Consider the following 20,627-nt stretch of genomic DNA (forward strand, 5'->3'; position numbering starts at 1 on the left):
TTCAGTGCCCTCATGAGCTGTCTGGCTTTCCCCCTCTGGTCTCTCCTCGGCCTTTGCTTGGTTTTTGCCCACAAGTCTGATCTTGCTTTGTGCTTTCATCTGTTTATACCATTCCCAGTTCTATCTTGGCTTGATATTATTGCTCTGACCTTGGGAATGTGTTGACTTTCGTTTTGGATAACTTGTAGCCACATTGCTATTTCTGATCCTCTAGCTGGCTCATCTTGGGGCAGATCCTGATTGCAAACTGTCGCATGTCTGTGATTTGAACTTGGTTCACATTATTGCATGCGCGCGGTCAGGACCTTTGTTTAGGGACTGTTACAGTTGAGTTGCCACGTTTGGGGATACTGTGGGGGTGAAGGTTGCTTCATAAATCCAGTTACTTATGTTGCACTACTTTGCAAACATTTCAGAGAATGAGCCCAGACCTCAGCGGCAGCCAAAAAACAGCAATCAGAAGAGAATGTTTTAAAACAGAGTGAAATTAGAATTTGTAGAGGCACAGAGGTAGCCTGATTTTGATAGGGGCAATATAAACTGTCTTAGCAAGCCTGCTTCTCTACTTTAGAAAGATACTGGTTTTAAAAAACATCATCAAACTTTGCAAAGATGTTTATATTAGAAAATCATCTGCACAATCCATCCCAGCTGGGCCAGCATGGGAGAGGTTTCTCCATAGAGGTTCTAAGGAGCTCTGCTTCTAACAGATCTAAAGTGGGTGCACTAAATTGTGTTTGTTCATTACCAGTTGAGATCAACTGTGGTTGGCTTTCTCTGCATTCTGAAGTGATAAGAAGATAAGACTGGCGGGCATGCAAAGGATGGCTTTCTCTGAGGCAGCGCTTTTTTTCAGCTGGAACGCGGGGGAACGGAGTTCCGGAACCTCTTGAAAATGGTCACATGGCTGGTGGCCCCGCCCCCTGCTCTCCAGACAGAGGGGAGTGTAGATTGCCTTGCTGAAGCAGCACAGAGGGCAATCTAAACTCCCCTCTGTCTGGAGATCAGGGGCCACCAGCCATGTGACCATTTTTAAGAGGTTCCAGAACTCTCTTCCATCACGTTCCTGCTGAAAAAAAGCCCTGGTGCAAAATATGGTTAGAGTATTCTAATGGGAGTGTATTAGTTCTATCTTTGAACCAGGTTTTCGTCATGGCCCTCCAAGTAAAGATTCCATCTGGGCCCCTAAAACGACTTTGATTCGAACCCCATATCCTGATGCCATGAATAGAATAATAGTTGCTCATTAGGTAAGAAACTACAAAGGAAGAGGGACAGGATTATTGAAGAATAGATTTTACTTTGATTCTACACAGTGAAGATTGTAATAGGATAGGGAACCAAAAAAAACAAACAAACCAGAATCTGATCATTTCGCCAGTCAGGGAACCTAGCCAGAACGCTGAAGTGTGCTGTAAATTAAAAACAGATGAGACACTTAACAAAAACTTTTATATGAATATATGAAGTTGCCTTATAGCAAATACGAGAATTTAGCTCGGTATTGTCTGCCTTGATTGGCCACAGCTCTCTTTCTCAATGCATGGTGGTGTTAGAGTGCCCTCAAGTCACAGCTGACTTATGGGAACCCCTGGTGGGGTTTTCATGGCAAGAGACTAACAGAGGTGGTTTGCTATTACTTGCCTCTGCAACCCTGTTCTTCAGTGGAGGTCTCCCATCCAATTACTAACCAAGGCTGACCCTGCTTAGCTTCTGAGATCTGCTGAGATCAGGCTCACCTGGGCTATCCAGGTCAAGGCTTCCTCATACATACTCCCTGGATATGCCAGGAATTGAACCATGGACTTTCTCTATGCCTTGCTAATGCTAAGCAATGCACCTGGCCTCTAGCAGGCATCCTTGGTACACCAGGCCATTTAATTGTTCAGAGCAAACTGCTCCATGGGCAGAACCGGCGACTTGACCAAAGCTCTTTCGGTGTATTTACCTCTGGTCTGAGAAATGCAGTAGGGGGTGAGAGAGACCCCAGGCTCTGTTTCCATTATGCTCAACTTTTGCGCTTTGCTTTTTTTCTCTTGAAAGTCCAAAGCACAAACTCTCTTGTCTTTGTGCTTTAAAAAAAAACAAGAAACCCCCCCCCTTCCTTCTTCTTAAAAATTGCAGTCACGAGATTTAGCTTTGGCTAACAGGGCATTCCTGTAACTTACAGTTGTTTCCTAAGTAGAGTTAGAACCATTTAAGCCCATTGACTGGAGTGGACTTTGTAGGGTGCAAGACTGCTTAGGAGTTCATTGCTAATTAGTCGGTGCTGTCCCGCTGGCGGTGCTGGTACGCTGCTGAGTAGGGCTCATTCCACAGACGAGAGATCGCGCATGATGCACAGCTGTGGAATGTCTGCCTGCATCTGCCAGTGAAGTGCAGGCAGCGGAGAGGGGGTAAAGAGCTGTCTCAGTCAGCCCTGTGGGAGGATAAAAGGCTACATAAGAAAGCTAAGAGGGCAGATTGAAGCTGGAGTACAGAGAGCGAGAGGCGAGAAAAATCTGTGCCAAACCAAAGTGGAAGATAAATTCATGGTGGGAACATACTAGCAAAAATCATTACCAGCTGGACTGACAAGTTGCAAACCTCTAGGTAGTTGCTGGGGATCTCCTGGAATTACCACTGACCTCCAGAGAGATCAGTTCCCCTGGAGAAAACGGCTGCTTTGGAGGGTGGACTTTACGGCATTATACTCCCCGAAGGCCCCTCCCCTTTCCAAACTCCACCCTTCCCAGGCTCCAGCCCAATCTCCAGGAATTTCCAGGAATTTCCCAGCCTGGATTTGGCAACCCTAGACCGCTCCCTGATGTTGACAACTCTACTCTTGGTGCATTTTTCACGCTAAGCCAACCATGCCAGCCCTTGCAAATTGCTTCCAGTTTCAGGGTTGTAGAATTGCTACACGCTTTCCACACATTCGCCATTTCGTGGCCAAGAGTCAGATTCGAGCAGAGATCTGAAATTATTTTTGTTTGGCTTATGCTATTTTTATCTTTCCTCTTAAGCAGAAGATAAGGCTCAGCACAGAAAGCCATTGAACTGTACCATGCTGTATGTACCACGTTCTGTGGAATTTATGGCATTATACCCCACTGAGTTCCCTCCCCTCCCCAAACCCCACCCTCTCCAGGCTCCACCTCCAAAATCTCCAGGAATTTCCCAACCTGGAGCTGGTAACGCTACTGACTGTTCAGTGTTCTTTGGGGATTCCATGGAAGGTGGCCCTGATCTCATCAGATCTTGGAAGCTGAACAGAGTTGGCCATAGTTAGTCATTTGAAGGGAGAAGATCAAGGTTGCAAAGGCAGGCAATGGCAAACCGTCTCTGTTAGTCTCTTGCATTGAAAACCCCAGCAGGGGTCACCTTAAGTCCACTATGACTTGACAGCACTTACCACCACCAGCGGCAGATGGAGGCCAAGTTGCTATGGAAAGGGCCATGTGTCATAGCCAGGGGGGCATTTTTTTTTCAAAAAGTGAGCTTAATTTTGTATGGAGGTGTAGATCCGGAGGAGTTATCCATGTTAGTCTGTAGTTGCAAAATAATAAAGAGTCCAGCAGCACCTTTAAGACTCACCAGCGTTACTGTAGCATAAGCTTTTGAGAACCACAGCTCTCTCTGACGATGCATCTGACGAAGAGAGCTGTGGTTCTCAAAAGCTTATACTGCAATAAAGTTGGTGAGTCTTAAAGGTATTGAGATGTGTGCTCTTCATTTTTTGAACTTAAGATGGCTCAGGATAAATTTTTCAGGATCACTGAGATCATCCCAATGAGTATGGTATGAGAAGGAGTAGTTTAAGCAGAGATGGCAAACTTCATTTTAGTCTGTGCCACATATTCACAAGCTCATGGGGGATGTACATTTGAATAATAACTAAATGAAATCTTGGCTGAGCTCATCCTGGACAAAAGCTGCAGAAGGGTAATCAGTTCTAGTAAAATGTCCTTTGACTTTCAGACCCAAATTTACTAGGCCAGCTCTGGCTGATTTTCTGGTGTTGCCATAAGGTTGTGTTCTACTTTCAATTTCCATATGCTTGATAGCGGGCAATAAAGATCCGGGCCAGCTTCTCACAGCTAGTGGCTACTCCAAGCTCCTGGAATTTAGGTCACGCACTGTCCACTTGGTTGGAACAGATTTGAATCTGAAAAAAGATGAGAAATTTGGATTTGGTAGGGGGCCAAGGTCTCCTGCTATAACGAGTTTTGGCCCAGCATAGGGCCCTGTTCCCTGCTGCTGCTAGACAAGCTGGTAGAGGGAAACGGGGGGAACTTTGATGTTGTGCTGATATGTGAAGGCACTTCTGGTGCAAAAGCAGAAGTGGCACCATCACATTAGTATGACATTCTAGGATTCATCTCAAACTCTATGGTCTCACCTTAGAGTTTGGGACGAATCCTGTAGTGTCATCCTCCCACAATGATGTCACCTCTGGTTTTGTGGTGGGAGTGACATCATGCAGATACATACACCTGGAGAAAGGTGTGTGGGGTGGAGCCAGACTTCTGAATCAGCCTGCACTGACCCCAGCTAACTAATTCACATTTCAACTGATCACACACATTGAACAACTAATTACTGGAAGTGCCAAAATTTCTCTTTTTAAAACCTTGAAAATACACCAACAAGATTAGCACACACTGAAAAATGTTCCAGGATTCTTTATCATAGATCCTTCTGCCATCAATCGATCCACTATCTTGGGTGGGGGATACACAAGTAAGCGCTGAATCAAACATCTCCAGTTCAAACCTCCCATCCTCCTCCATGAACTCTCTCCAGCTGTACTCAGTTTGTCCTCTCTTGCCCTCAGCCTCCCCCGCCCCCAACATGCACGCAGCAGCACTGACCTGAATCCAACCTCATATTTTGAAGACTTACAAGGTGTGGCAATTTCCATTGATCTCTCATTGAAGATCCCAGGGCTCCTAACACTGCATGAGCAACTGTGGGAAATTTGGGGGTGGTGTCTGTGAAGATTCGAGTTTGGGGACACTGTGATGTCACTTCTGGGTAATAATAATAATCATAATTACTGCGCTTATATACTGCTCTTCTAGACAAATTAGTTCCCACTCAGAGTGGTGAACAAGGTCAGTGTTATTATTATCCCCACAATACAGCTGAGCTGAAAGGAGTGGCTTCCCCATGGCCACCTGCTGCAAAGCTCATGGCAGTAGTGGGATTCAAACCGGCAGAATGCTGATTCGCAGCCCAGTTACTTAGCCAGTAGAATGCTCTAGGAATTTCCCCTGATCTCTCTGGCAAAGAGCGTAGAAACTAGAAGAAATTCCTAGAAGGTTATGGGGGGGGCCATTTTTCTCCAGCTCTTTAATTTCTCAAGGATGGGGACTTGGAATTCCCTGCTGGACCTGGGGAATTGAGAAGCCTAGTAGACCTCCACTTTACCCCCGGTGTTGTTTAAGAGGGTCCAGTAACTCCCAGGAACAAAATTTAAGAGGCCTCAATGGGCTGCTGTAGGAGAGAAAATCGACAGAACCCTCACCCCCGCCCCCGCATACACACTGTGGTGTACTCAAAGTTCTTCAGTTTCTCTACAGTGTTATATATGCCACTACGCTACAAGGACCCACTAAAATAAAGATTTCTGCCCGCTTTAGAAGAGAGTCTGCTTCTGACAATCACCTTTAGCAGATCCATTCAGTTGTGGTAGTGTGTGTTATGTGCCACCAAGTCACCCTTGACCTATGGCGACCCTATGAATGAAAGACGTCCTATCATTAACAGACTTGCTCAGATCCTGGAGGACGCGGCTTCTTTTATTGAGTCCAGCCATCTCGTTTTGGGTCTTCTTCCTTTCCTACTGCCTTCTACTTTTCCAAGCATCATTGACTTTTCCAGAGAATCTTGTCTTCCCATGATGTGACCAAAGATGTACGATAGCCTCAGTTTTGCCATTTCAGTTTCTAGGGAGAATTCAGGCTTGGTCTGATCCCACTTATTTGTCTTTTTGGCTATCCATGATATCTGCAAAACTCTCCTCCAGCACCACATTTCAAATGAATTTCACATTTCTTCCTGTCAGCTTTCTTCACCATCCAACTTTCATATCCACGTGGTTTTTTTCCCCTGCTTTTCATTCCAGTAGAGGGCAGAACAAGCATGAAGAAAGATAGTCTCTTTCTGACAGTCTCTCCCTCTCTTTCTGAGGCGTTTTGGGTGGAGAAATGCCCAGGAAAGGACGACCCCCACTTGAGGAGGTGGTCTTACTCCTTCTCCCAATCCTTTGAAATTGGGTCCTGATTTCACTGTTAGAAATTGGTATTTTGGACTACTAGGGACACAAGAGTTTGTATAGAAAGTCTAACCAGTTCAGGCAGGAGTGGCTAAAGAGGAGATTATTTTTAGGATTGCCACTCCAAGTTGGGAAATTCCTGGAAACGTGGGGAGGGACTCCGGTGGTCTATAATGCCAGAGTCCACCTTCCAAAACAGCCATTTTCTCGATCTTTACACTCTGAAAATCTTGTTCGTCTCTAAGGTGCCACTGGACTCTAATCCTACTGTTCTAGGCATAGCAGTGCTCACTGGCATACAGATGACATTAGATGTATTAAAAGCAAACCCAAAACAAGAATGAAAAAGATTCTTGTGCCACTCTAGTGGATGAACTGGTCAGAGATAAGAGAAGCGATGGAGAGAATGGAATCTGCTCAACAGAATAGTATTCCCTAAATATTTGGAAGTCAGAGCACACCATTTTCGTGAATGAAAGTGGGAAGCGCACCTCTCTCTCATCCTGTACTTGTGAAGGAAATCCGTTCCACACCTCATTAATCTTGTCTCTCTTCATAATTAAGATTCTCCATTTTGTTTTTGTTTAAATGGCAACAAAATAGGATTTATCAGACTTGGAGATTATTATAAAGACTTGGGCCAATTTTGATTATTTTTGCGCCCATTCTCAAAAAACTGGAGTTCCAGACTTATTTTATTCTTAAATGTGAACACCTCCTCTTTACCTCCCTTGGGGATGCAGGGGAACAGCAGAAAAACTGTTCTGTTATCTTCCCATCGGTTTCCATGTCACATGAACACATTTCATTTTTTCCAAGGCACTTTTCTTATTCTAGCTGTCCACCATATTTTTATCCTACCCATTCAACAAGTAGCTCAGGGGAACAATACATTATTCCAAGGCTTTTTTCCCTGGGAAAAGAGGTGGTAGAACTCAGGACCGCACAATGACGTCACTTTGGGTCAGCTGGAACAAGGGGGGAGTTTTTAAAAGTTGAAATTGCCCTCGGAGAAAATGGTCACATGGCCGGTGGCCCCGCCCCCTGATCTCCAGACAGAGGGGAGTTTAGATTGCCCTCCGCGCCGCATGGCGCGGAGGGCAATCTCAACTCCCCTCTGTCTGGAGATCAGGGGGCGGGGCAACCGGCCATGTGACCATTTTCAAGAGGTGTCGGAACTCCATTCCACCACGTTCCCGCTGAAAAATAGCCCTGCATTATTCTCCCTTCTGCATTTGATCCTCCCTGTGAGGTAGGTTTGACTGATAGAGTATGACTGGCTCCCATATCACTCTGCAAGCTTCATGGCAGAGTGGTGGATTGAACACCAACCCCCCCCCCCTCGATCTTAGCTCCATTATCTCTCAAGGGAGGCTTTGGGAGCAGTAAATCACAATATTGTAAATCACGTTGAGTCCTGCACATCATGGTGAAAGGCAAGATGGAAAAATTTCAAAAGCATAACCAGAGTCTTTCTAAGGAGAAGGTAGCTATGGATTCAAACTCTGCAATAATGTGGTATGGTGACATTAGAATAGTTAGTTGTAGAGGAACGGGTACTCAGGGACAAATACTCTGGGCCTTCAAGCTCTGGGAGGCTGGAATCCTCTCTTGGAGTTCAGACGTGGCTGTCAGGAGCTTTGGCCTGGCCCCTACAGATAACATGACCAGGACTGCTGGCAATCGAGGAGAATATTGTGGGTGAAGGCTAGGCCCCGTTATCTCTCACCGTACTTTTGTGGAGAGTGCTAGTTCGACATGCATGAAGCACCTGTTGGAAGAGGAGGATTTAGCGCTGTCCCTTTCCTCAGGTTTCAGAGGGGGACAAACCAAAGAGTTAGAAAGATAGAGCGGTCACGGCACTCTGTTTACTGCTCTGACTGTCCTTTGATATGTAGATTCCTATTCTCAGGATTTCCTCCTCCTAACTTCCTACCTCTCACTTCTTCTCTTCCTGGCATTGTTCCCAGCAACGTCTCTCTCCTTCTCATCTCTCCACCTTGGCAGCATGGATGCAGGCCTTGCCCTAGCATCCATGTCCATCCTTAGACTAGAGAAGTAGTTAGGATCTGTCTCTCCTCCTTTCCTATCAGAGTATGGAGTTCCTACAATATAGAACACTTATTTCCTTTCTAAATATAAACCAAGTGTATGATTTATTATTTTCTCTCCCCACACAGCAGCCAGCAGAACGAGCTCACAACCACTTATAATCACGCTTCCTGTACCAAATGATAGACTCTGCTAATGGCTCAAACATGGAATCCTTTAATTAGATTTCTGGGATAATGATTTATTTATCAGCACTGTCAGTCCCAGGGGTAGTGGATCTGGTTGCAGATATGGAAAATATTTGGGCTTTGAGCCAAAAACATGTGACTCTGGGAACGGCATAACAAGTGTTTTTTTCTTTCTGTCATGATTTGTCTTGTTGGGAAAACATCCAGGTATCTCGTTGACACAGACACCTGAGTGTGGGGCAATTCACACCTGCACAATTTTCCCAGCGTGAAATGGCCTCATGGAGCTGTGATTTGCCCCACACTCACGTGCCTATATCATAGGGTTGCCAGGTCCAGGTTGGGAAATTCCTGGATATTTGGGGGGTGGAGCCTGGAGATAGCTGGGTTTGTGGAGGGGAGGGGCCTCAGAAAGGTATAATGCCATAGAGTTCACCCTGCAATGCAGCCAATTTTCTCCAGGGGAACTGATCTCTGTGGCCTGGAGATCAGTTGTAATTCTGGGAGATTTCCAGCAACCACCTGGAGGCTGGCAACCCTACTGTATTGATACCTGTGTCCCCAAGAGGACAAATCATAACAGAAAGAAAAAAAGGGAGACTTGGTGTTAGCTTCGCACCTTAGACCTAATCCAAACTGGATCTTTGTGAACTTGCTAGTTAAAGAAAATGACTGCTAGGAGCTCCGTTCATGGATCTCCTTTCTGTGTCAGGTTGTAATAGTAATAGTAATAGTAATAGTAATAGTAATAGTAATAGTAATAGTAATAGTAATAGTAATAGTAATTCGATTTATATACCACCCTTCAGGACTACTTAACACTACCTAACATACTACTTACAAAGTGTGTTATTATCCCCACAACAAACACCCTGTAAGGTGGATGGGGCTGAGAGAGCTCTGAGAAAGGTGTGACTGACCCAAGGTCTCCCAGCTGGCTTCAAGCGGAGGAGTGGGGAATCAAACCCAGCTCTCCAGATTAGAGTCCTGCCGCTCTTAGCCGCTACACCAAACTGGCTTGAGTGGAGTGCATGTCCTGGGGGACAGTCTGTGAAAAGACTGTTGCTTATATCCATCACACGGCATCAGGCTGCATTTAGATGGCTTGGGAGGGAGCCCCCTGTTCAAGGCAAAGGGGCGTCACACAGGCCCTTTTTCTGTGTCTTTTGCTTGGGTAGAAGCATCCGGGCCTATGTAAGATCAAGGAGTGCTTCTCCACGGGCTCTGTGGGTCCAAGCTGCAACGGTGCTCACAGGGGGAGTATTTGTATATGTTAATTCATATTAACATACATATCTGAAGTGTTCGTTGCCTAGCTCTGAGACGAGGTGAAAGGAACAACTTGTGTGGGTGTTAGAAAAAGGTCAAGCTAATTTTAAAGCACGGCAGGTAGCAGTTTGTTAAAGCTCTGTCGGTAAATCAGCAGCTGGGATCTGAATGGTAGCCTTTCTACTGAAGCGCTCTGAGGCTGCATTCAGACATTACATTCAGCCATCTAATAATCCCCGTTAGAGATAATATCTGAATAGTCTAAAAAACCAGAGTTGGCACCAAATTGGTATTTCAAATTAGGCTTTGTAGCTGATTTGTTAACTGTAGTTTGTTGTGACATGTGCAATTCATCCTAGCAATTTGGGTTTTTTTATTATTTACTTCATTTCATAGAATCATAGAACCATAGAGTTGGAAGGGCCCATACAGACCATCTAGTCCAACCCCCTGCCCAATGCAGGATCAGCCTAAAGCATCTCTGACAAGTATTCATCCAGCCTCTTCTTGAAAACTGCCAGTGAAGGGGAGCTCACCACCTCCCTAGGCAGCTGATTCCACTTTTGAACTACTCTGACCGTGAAAAAGTTTTTCCTAATATCCAGTCGGTACCTTTGTGCATGTAGTTTTAGCCCATTGCTTTATACCACACCTTTCTTTTGAATGGGGATCCAAAGTGGCTTGTGTTGTTCTTCTCTGCTCCCTTCTTGCTTGGTGTTCGAGTGGAGGCAAGAAACAGGCAAACTGGAACGTAAACCCAAGCTGGTCGTCTGGTCTCCCGGCCCATCTTTTGATTTTAAAATCAAGCTTGGAGAAAAATTCTTCAAACACAGAAACATAGCAAGATGATGCAAGTTATATCCTCCCTCACCTGCACTTCTTACTTTCTTGTTTAAGTAGGCAAATATTTCCCCCCTGCCCATTTATTACTGTATATTATTTGTCCCCATGGCCAGTTTTCTTGGCATTTTTATTTCCCTCCGCCCACTTTGCCACTGAGACTTTTAATTCCCTATAACCTGGAGATGCTGCCTCCTGTTTGCCTGAAATGTGCCACGGGAAATCCACGGTTACAGTCTCCGAGAATTTCAACCAAATTGGATAAAGGGGAAAAGTTACAACTGAAAATATCTTTCCCTTTGAAACAAAAGGAAATGAAAACTGAATTAAACTAAAACAAATAACTTTAATAACTTTAAGAACTAATTTAATCAAGCGTTTTACAGTGACAATGAACCAAAAATTAAACTTTTTTGCACACATTCCTAATACTTCATGTACAATATCTCTGTAATGCTACAACAACGACCATGTGATGTAGATGAATATTATTATATCCTTGTTCCCAATAGAGGTTCAGGCTGATAGATAGTTGTTGACCAAAGCACCAGTTCAGTGCCTGCCGAGGACAACAGTCATAGCAGAGACTTTTTAGTACAGTAGCTCTCAACTAGACATGGGCATGAACCGCATTATGAACCAAAAAAACCCCATGAACCACCTGATTGTCTGTTCACGACCTGGCGGTTCGTGAGGGTCCATGGCCAACGAACCAGTGTTTGTTGGAAGCCCGGTTCATTGCATTCGCCCGTGGTTTGTGAAACCAGACTGCTGGCACTATCAATCAATTCCCTTGGAAACAGAGCTGGGGGAATGCCTGAACTCTGTCTGCACTTCTTCTGTCACCCTGGAAACCCAGATCGAAGCCCAGCTTACCTTGATTGGCAGGTCTTCCTTCCAACCATGGAGCTGCAAATTGGTTACAATTGGTTACATGGGAGAAGACACCCAGAAGGAGGGAGGGGGAAGGGGGTGTTCTGTAGCCACGGGCACTCCAATCTCATCCCTGCAAACCCTGATAGGCAGTTCTGATGGCCAACCCCTTTTACACTGGGCCAACGTCAACTGGTGGCTCTAATTGTATCGAGTGCGAGTTTCCTGGGGGCCTCGGATTGGAGAGGGTATAACTCCAAGATCCCTATTGCAATCTTGACCAAACTTGGATGCTGGCTGGAGGAGAGCCTGCCAAACACTCCCTGTGAATATGGGCTCTCCAAGTGCAACGGGGGCCATTCCAACGCCCACAAACCACGAACCACGAACCGGTTCGGTAACAGGAAATGTTCGTTATGGTTCATTTGTTCGGGTTCGTCGTCGGCACCAAACCACAAACTGCAGGTTCATTAAAAATTTTTGGTTCGTGCCCATGTCTGCTCTCAACTGCATATAATCTTGTATGAGTTTCCGTTGCAACAGCTCTGAGACTTCTGGCTCAAATGTAGCTTTTATGATCCTATGCTAATTCCCCAATTCCTCCAAAGCACTTTGTCCAGTTTATTCAAGGTCATTCGTAGAACACCCAGAACATTTTGGAAATCATCTCTCTTGCAACTGGGGATTTTGTAAGACGTTTGCCATGAATTACTTGCATCAAGTGTGGGAAAATGAAACTTCGCAAAAGCCAGTCATATCTCCTGAGGGCAATGTGGCAGGTGGGCTCTTCCTATCATAGCTGTAGTAGAGAAGCACGGAGGGTGTGGAAGATGATCTTGGAAGCCCGTGTAGTTATGAGAGGGAGCTGTTGTACTCTTTCTATGTTCTCTGCTTATATGCTCTGTGCATGTTCCCACATTGCTTCCATTCCTACGGAGATTATGCTGGTGAGATGAAAACATGCAGCAAAGAAGCTTTTCCTTCTCCAGCACAGCTTGTGCAGCTCTCTTGGAGGACCCAGTTTGGTGTAGTGGTTAAGAGCGCGGGACTGTAATCTGGAGAACCGGGTTTGATTCCCCACTCCTCCGCTTGAAGGCGGCTGGGTGCCCTTTGGTCAGTCACAGCCAGGGTTTTTTTTCTGGGAAAAGAGGTGGCGGAACTCTCAAGAGGGAAATGAGGAAAAAACACACGGGATTCTTCGAAATCATATTATTTTCAAGCACTATTGCCGAGTATTTTCAAGAGGTGCCAGAACTCTGTTTCCCCACATTCCCCCTGAAAAAAAAGCCCTGGTCACAGCTCTCTCGGAGCTCTCTCAGCCCCACCCACCTCACAGGGTGATTAGTGTTGTAGGGATAATAATGACATACTTCATCCCATTCATTCTCACATCTTTTATTGGCACATAGTGTACTTAAACTGGGTCGTTGCTAAAGCAGAACATGAGAATCAAGCTACACAGAGAGCAGATCTGCTCATAAAGAGTAGCAGGGGTTTTATGGAAGGGAAAATTAGAACTGCATTGTGGCCTGCGATTTAATTCATGAACTGCTACAATACACCCGCATGCTTTTCTTGTGCATGTACACATGCTTTGTTGCTTAGAGACACATTCCATTACATTTGGGTGCAATCTAGTGCATACTTACCTGAAAGTTAGCCCCACAATACGTTGCGGCACTTACATTAGAGTAGACCTGCATAGGCTTGTGCTGCCAGGCAGCTATAGAGAGTGTGAGAAACTCCTTACAACAAGGAACGTGACCGTGGTTTCAGAACAGCACAAATATTCTTTTGGAGCTGCACATTTTGCGTTTGGCTGCACAGTAGGAAAAGTCCTGGGAAGTGTGTGGGAATGTGTGTGTCTCACAAAGAGTCTCTCGGCACGAGACGTCTGACACGTAAAGAACACGTGTCAGGAGATGCAAGGCAAGCAAGGAAGAGTAGTTTAAAAAGACAGAGCTGGCGGCTTTGCCATACACTGGAGCTGTCTAAAGGGGCTGTGAAATGCCAGAAGGGAAACTTCAGCCCATTTTAACCTCTCCAGGTCGAAGCCCGACTCTGGAAAGCAGCGCCAGTCCATTTCCATTCCTCGCTGCCCTCTGGTTGCAATCCCACACAGTTTTAGACTGGAAATTGACAGAGCCTTTGGGGAGGAGGAGATGAAATTAACAAACCCTTCAAGGAACGATCTCTGCCGGCTCTGTCTTTTAAAACTACGCTTCCTGGCTAAGATTGCCTCTCCCTACACTTGATGAACATGCGCTGAGGCATCTCATTTAAAGAGACTCTGAGTGCAAAAAGAACACATGGACCCACTTGTGGGCTCGCCACCTACTTCCACATGTCCCCTCTCCACAGCATATTCTTCTTCCCCAGGTTCATTTCTGGAGGTGAAAGCGCTGTTGGGAGACACACGTACATGCAGGCACCTGCTCATGCTTTTTGTTCTTTAAATTGGAGATATCTCTCATCACTGGTTTTTGTGTTTGGCACACATCTCGGTTTAAATTCAGCCTGGGCTGGTTCAAAGTATTTTTTTCCCTCTCAATAAATATACACTCACACACACACCCCTTGGGCTTCTTCTGCTGTCCATACAGCTGATTTTGGAAGAACATCTTAGGGGGAGCATCTGCAACCTTAGAAGGAATCAGATGCTAGTTAGATATATTTTCCTTTTTTCCCTAAACTGTGACAAATTTTGAGGAAGAAGAAAGAAGAATACATAACCTCTCTTCCCCGTCCCTTAATTCCTGAATGCAAACATACAGAAATATAAAACACAAAAATACAAAAATAGGTGGTCTCCACAAAATGTTTTATTTCTCTTCAATTCCCAGCCCTCCTGCATACGTTTAATTTAGAAACTTGCTCTCTATTTCTGCCTATAGGGCACCAGACTCACTGCAAGAAAAAGTTTCTTCATTCTCTAGAGTGGCCGAGGAGGCAAAAATTTGGGCAGGGGGAGTGAGGGAGGCTGAGGCCCTTGGCGGGGATTGGCCTGCTTGAGAAACTCCTCCTAAAGCTGGCTGGCAGACCCTGCGTTTGCATGAGGAAAGAAATAGGTAGCTAACGGGCTCCGGAGCCTCTTTTGGCAGGAGGGAGTTTGTGAGATCCTCCAAAGACAGAATTTCAAGCTGGGCCGCTCCAGCTGAAGGGCTGGTACCCAGCGATCAACGTGGAACCCTCAGCAGGCATCCAGGACCATGAAACTGCTGTGTTTCCCTCAGTAGAGGCTGGAGCTTGGAATCGCCAGCTTTGATCTGTTGGCTGTTGACACTTGTGAACAGAAGATGTGCTCTCAACTGGGCTTCTTGGTTTTGCTCCTGCAGTTGGGCCTAGCAGAGGGGCAGTGGTGGTGGACGCGGCTTTGGGGCTCCTCGGAAACAACTCCTTTACCCGTCACAACCGCGATCAGTGCCGTCACCTCACCTAACACAAAGGACTATCTGACCACGGGCGCTCTGTGGAGGGAGGCTGGGCTTCGTTCAGAGATTTCTGCAGGATGGAATCCTTCTAGCCCTGGAGCACCTTTGGAATCTGCCTTACCCTGGGGAAGAACGAACCTGAATTTGCCCACGAAAACACCACTGGAATTAGAGATGGAATTTAAAATAGCAAAGAAAATAACTCGGTGGAAAGAGAAGAGAGCAGGTAACAGTCGGTGTGAAATGATAGACTCCCCAACTGCTGTATTCATGTGGCACATGTAGAAGGGACCTTAGTTATAAGCCCGGAGTGCTCATGGACACACGGATGGTCTGGGTGTATCTCACATTTTCCGGTGATCTTTTACAAAATGGGAATGATGTCTGTTTTACAGGATACTGTGTTAATTTAAGACAATCAGTGCCATTGCCTGTCTTAGGGATAGTACGCATGCCCCAGCCTGAGAGCCCAACCAAATGTGACCGCATCTTCTGGGGGCCACGAGGATGCTACTGCCATTTTAAATTCCTTTAAAAATTCCATGAGGTCCTGATTGGGCCTGCAGCATGGCAGACGGGGGCATTTTTGTCCCCTCCCATGTCGTATCAAGTGCCGAAATAGATGTGTATCCCCCAAGCTGTTTCAGCACTCAAAAAGATGCATGGGGGGAGGGGGACAAAAACGCCACTCTTTAAAATAGCGACTACAAGGCTGCCATCATGTCGAGTTCGGCTCTGAAAAGTGGGGTCAGTTGCCCTGGAGAAGTGAGTACAACTTTGTTCTCAATCATCTGCAACTCCGTACTCTACATACTCTTCAAACACTAAATGTCCTTTGATGTTTCATGCCCCCACCCCTCTACTTTTTTGTAAATCGCCAATTTGGGGTCGTTTTCACTCTTACTATGTTGGGTTCATTTTTACCCCTTACTGCATTGAAAGGGAAACTTAAATTGCCACATAAAGTAAACGTGACAACGTCGTCTTTTCTGAACTGTCTTCTGGTTTCCTTCCTGGTATCTGAAGGTATTCTATTTTTTTATCGCCAAATACATTCTTTGACTAACTGGTGTCATGCTGGCTGCAACTTGAAGGTTTTAAAAAGCATTTCTAGTTTTCCCCCAGCCTGGATTTTTTGTTTGGGCAGGAGTATAAATAGACACACACACGGCCTTTTTTGTTGTTACCACAGTAGTTTACAAGCTGCTGAAGTGTGGCTACGGCATCGCTTGGTACATTGGGAAGCCCAGATCATGTGAGGAGGAGAATCCACAGGTGATTCTGTCCCATGCTGATAGTGCCCCACTGCCCAGTAGGCACTTCACTGGGCAAGGGAAGAACCCACAGTTGGGAAGAGGGTACTGTTTTGATGATGGAAATACAGACTCGAAGAGGACCAACCATGACCGAAGGGGTAGGAATACGGTCCGAATAACCTCTTTCTCGGAATGCCTGGTACACGGCATTGCTCTCCTGGAGGTAATCCCCTCTCTCAGAGGAGTGCTCTTAGGTCTGTGGAACTGGCTGTAAAAGAGAAAGAAGAACAATCATCAATGTTTGGTTGAACATTAATTTTTCATTGTTTCTACTGACGGCCAATGCTACCTATGTATGAATTGTATTTGCAGGACTGACATGTAATTATGGAATGAACTGACTTTTGTATGAATTTTATGGATATTTATGAATGTAACGTATTTAATCACTTTGCACGACAGACAGACAGACAGACAGACAGACAGAGATCTTTAAACAGGGCATTTTTGGGGGGAAAGAGGTGGTGGAACTCAGTGGGTTGCCCTCTGTGAAAATGCTAGAGCAGCACGGAGGGCAATCTCAACTCCCCTCTGTCTGGAGATCAGGGGGTGGGGCCACCAGCCATGTGACCGTTTTCAAGAGGTTCCGGAACTCCGTTCCACCACATTCCTGCTGAAAAAAAGCCCTGCTGTAGACTAACAGCATTTAGTAGACTGCTGCTGTAAACCTGCTGTAAACCTTTTTAAAGTTCAAATTGCCCTCTGCGAAAATGGACACATGGACCTGGACACCAAATGCTCTTGCACAACCACTGACCCTTTTGTGGGGAGGGGTGCAAGGTGGATTCCCACTCCTGCCATAGAGCAACACTTCTGGGCAGTAGTATATGCGAAAGGGATCTTGGGGTAAGAGTGGACTGTAAACTAAATATGAGCAGTCAGTGTGATGCAGTAGCAAAAAAGGCCAATTGAATCCTAGGTTGTATCAAAGGGGCCATAGCATTGAAATAGCAGGAGGTCATAGCCCCTCTCTATACTACCTTGGTCAGGCTGCACCTGGAGTATTGTGTGCAGTTCTGGAGGCCTCACTTCAAGAAGGATGTGGACAAAATCGAGAGGGTGCAGAGGAGAGCGACGAGGATGATCAGGGGTCTGGAGACTGAGCCCTACAAGGAAAGGCTGAGGGCCTTGGGAATGTTTAGTTTGGAGAAGAGGAGGTTGAGGGGGGACATGATTGCTCTCTTTAAATATTTGAAAGGCTGTCATTTGGAGGAGGGCAAGGGGTTGTTCCAGTTGGCAGCAGAGGGTAGGACGCGAAGCAATGGGCTTAAATTACATGCGCAAAGGTACCGGCAGGATATTAGGAAAAACTTTTTTATGGTCAGAGTAGTTCAAAAGTGGACTCAGCTGCCTAGGGAGGTGGTGAGCTCCCCCTCACTGGCAGTTTTCAAGAAGAGGCTGGATGAATACTTGTCAGAGATGCTTTAGGCTCATCCTGCACTGGGCAGGGGGTTGGACTAGATGGTCTGTATGGCCCCTTCCAACTCTATGATTCTATGAACACTGAAGAGGGAGAATGCCATTACCGGAGGCCATCAGGAGGCAGCAGTGGAGAAATAGGGGCAGCAGCACTGTGCAGGAGGGCGCAGCTATTAAATGGACAGCTAAACCTGGTGGTGGCGCAGTGGGCGGAGTTGCCTGCCACCACGAGGCTTGGCTCCTCATTCAGTTGCAGCATCTTGCATCCACAGTCCCAGTGTATCCAGTTCCACCTCCTGAGCTCCACTGGAAGGCACCCTGTGCCCCACCATGCAGGCCGCCACTAACAGCAGCACTGGTGAGGCAATGGTTCCTGGGGAACTCTGGCAAATGGCTACCCTTTGGAGCTAGCCCTGTGTGCATGTGAACCTGCTCTGTGGCTGTCATGTCTAAATGAAGGGGGAAGGCAGGAATCAGTTTCTCATATATGAATAGTTTGAGTGCTCTGCTTACAAGTTTCATCCTGGCTTTACATAAACCAGCACCAACGGATTGAAATTAAATCAAAAGAGTTTTTGGCTAAACATTAGGAAGAACTTCCTGACAGTTAGAGCGGTCCCTCAGAGGAACAGGCTTCCCCGGGAGGTGGTGGGCTTTCCTTCTTTGGAGGTTTTTAAGTAGAGGTGAGATTGCCATCTGACAGCAATGCTTACTTTGTGAACCTAGGCAGATAATGAGAGGAAGGGCAGGAAGGGTTACATCAGTGCTTAGTTCTCGTGGCCCCTTCTTATACACCTAGGGTAATGCCGATTGCCACTTTGGAGTCAGGTAGCAATTTTCCCCAGGCCAGTTTGGCTAGAGTTCCTAGAGGTGTTTTGCCATCTTCTTGAGCATGGAGCAGGAGCTCCATGTGTGTGTGGAGGGGGATTTCATGTATTGTGCAGGGGGATGGACTAGATGACCCTGGAAAACCCTTCCAACCCTATGATCCTATGAGCTAAACTACACGAGACAAGTTACACGAGGACGCTCAAGTGAAGGGAGGCACAATGTTAGCCAGGAAGTATAGTTTGAATTTCACTTCTCTCTCTCCACAGCTGACTAGATTGTTCCTCAGAGGGTTTGTCAATTTCACCTCTCTACAGAGCTGACAAAGATCATTCTTCAGAGGTTTGTTAATAACTGAGGGAGCCTTTGGGGAGGCAAAGAGGAAATTAACAAACCTTCTGAAGAGTGATCTTTGCCAGCTCTGTAGAGAGGTGAAATTAACAAACCTTCTGAGGAGCGAACTAGCCACCTCTGTAGAGAGGTGAAATTCAAACTACGCTTCCCAGCTAACATTGCATCTCCCTTCACTTGAGCCTCCTCATGTAATTTGTCTCGTGTGGTTTAGCTCTATGATTCTATGATGAGAACCTTTTTGTTTGCAGCTCTTCTCTTCCAGCTCCTTCTGTTCCCCATGTCACACACACCCCACCCATCCTTGCTCTAGGTCTAAGAGGTGTTTATCTCTCAAGAGGGAGTAGCAGTTGTGGGGCGGACTGGACAGGAAAATTGTTGGGCGATGGAAGGATTAAGTGCACACCCTGCTGCTGCCTCTCCCTTCTGAACATTGCCCCCTCCCACTCTGTTTGGCACCTGGATAGCAAACAATGTAGAGAGAATCTTCCTTTTTCCTCTGAGCATGCAGTTTTGCCCTTCATAGTATTTGTGATTAGAGGAACCAACAGCCCTTTATGGCTTACTGTAGTCAAATGTCTAGTCCAACTGACATGAAAGATGACAGAACTTATTTATTTATTCCCTACTTCATTTACTCCTCCATCTTTCCCTCCCTGTTAGGGACCCAAAGCAATATACATTTTCCTTCTCTATTTTAGCTTCACAAAAGCCCTGTGAAGTAGGTTGGGCCAAGAGCGTGCGACTGGCCCGAGGTCACCCAGTGAGATTCCATGGCAGAGCAGGGATTCGAACCTGAGTCTTCTAGATTGTAGTCCAACACTCTCACCCTTACAACACACTAGCTCTGCACCTCATAGCCATCTGCTGTATTTTGGGCATAGCTCTGATGGGAGCAAAACACCATCACTCTGTAATCTCTGCTGTGTCACAGATGCACGTTCATCCTTTGACAAGTGCAACCTTCCCTTTGACGACCTGCAGGCTCCTGGCTGAGCCATTAGAGATCTACCCCATTACAGACAGGAGCTTTCCCATGCTAGAGTTGCCAGCTTCCCTTGCAGGGGTGGATCTTGCACTCCCAGTTCTTGGTGTCTGTTGTGACTTTGCTGAGTGGTGGGAGAAAATGCCTGGGTGAAATGTAGGGAACACAATCAGCATTCTTGGCACAATGACCCAGAAGTGGCAACATGACACTTTCAAGCAATGCTCCAGCATTTATCTCAGACTCTGTGGGGTTTGTGAGTGCCTCTTGGGAGGACTGAGGACTGGATTTTTGCCTGGGTTATAAATACCCTGAGATGAAATATTGAGCATGTGGCATGGAAGTGCTTTGCTGGGGGTACATAACTAATTCACTGTTTCCATATGATTGCCTGTTCCCATGTCAGAATGTGTATATAATGAAGCAGCGAAGGGTACCGGCTCAGCACCATCGTTTTGTTTTTTTAAAGAAGTAGGGTTAGGCTGCTTATTGCAAAGAGAGTGCTTTGAGAGAGTCAGCCTGCTGGATTTGTGCCTTTGAATGAGTTTAGAAGATTTGAGAACTTGAGTTGTGGTTCCGTTCTCTGCCCCCGCCCCCCTCAACATCCAGGGAATGAATTCCAGAGGGGCAGCCTCTTAGTCGGGGACAGCAAAGACAGGGACTTGCAGCCAGGGGTCATTTCGTAGAAAAAGAGCTGGAGGAACTCATTAGCATAACTCATTAGCATATGCCATGCCCCTTGGCAGCACCGGAAGTGTCTCATTAGCATAACTGATTTGCATATGCCACACCCCCTGACATCACCTATCCTGGCTG

At 46.2% G+C, this 20,627-nt stretch overlaps 1 protein-coding gene across 3 annotated transcripts in view; it reads left to right on the forward strand.

Moving 5' to 3' along the window:
• The window catches only part of COL15A1 (collagen type XV alpha 1 chain), a 265,292-nt gene that overhangs the window by 65,987 nt on the left and 178,678 nt on the right, over positions 1–20,627 (forward strand). Inside the window, exon 1 of one of the 3 annotated variants that reach the window (XM_054990910.1) lies at positions 14,963–15,138. The exons of the other annotated variants lie outside the window; for them this stretch is intronic. Coding sequence (XP_054846885.1) covers positions 15,087–15,138 — 52 coding nt within the window. The 5' untranslated portion in view covers positions 14,963–15,086. Of the gene's footprint in view, positions 1–14,962; positions 15,139–20,627 lie in introns of those variants that run through there. 3 annotated transcript variants of the gene reach the window in all.

The sequence above is a fragment of the Eublepharis macularius genome, chromosome 11 (genome assembly GCF_028583425.1).
Source record: "Eublepharis macularius isolate TG4126 chromosome 11, MPM_Emac_v1.0, whole genome shotgun sequence".
Lineage (NCBI taxonomy): Eukaryota > Metazoa > Chordata > Lepidosauria > Squamata > Eublepharidae > Eublepharis > Eublepharis macularius.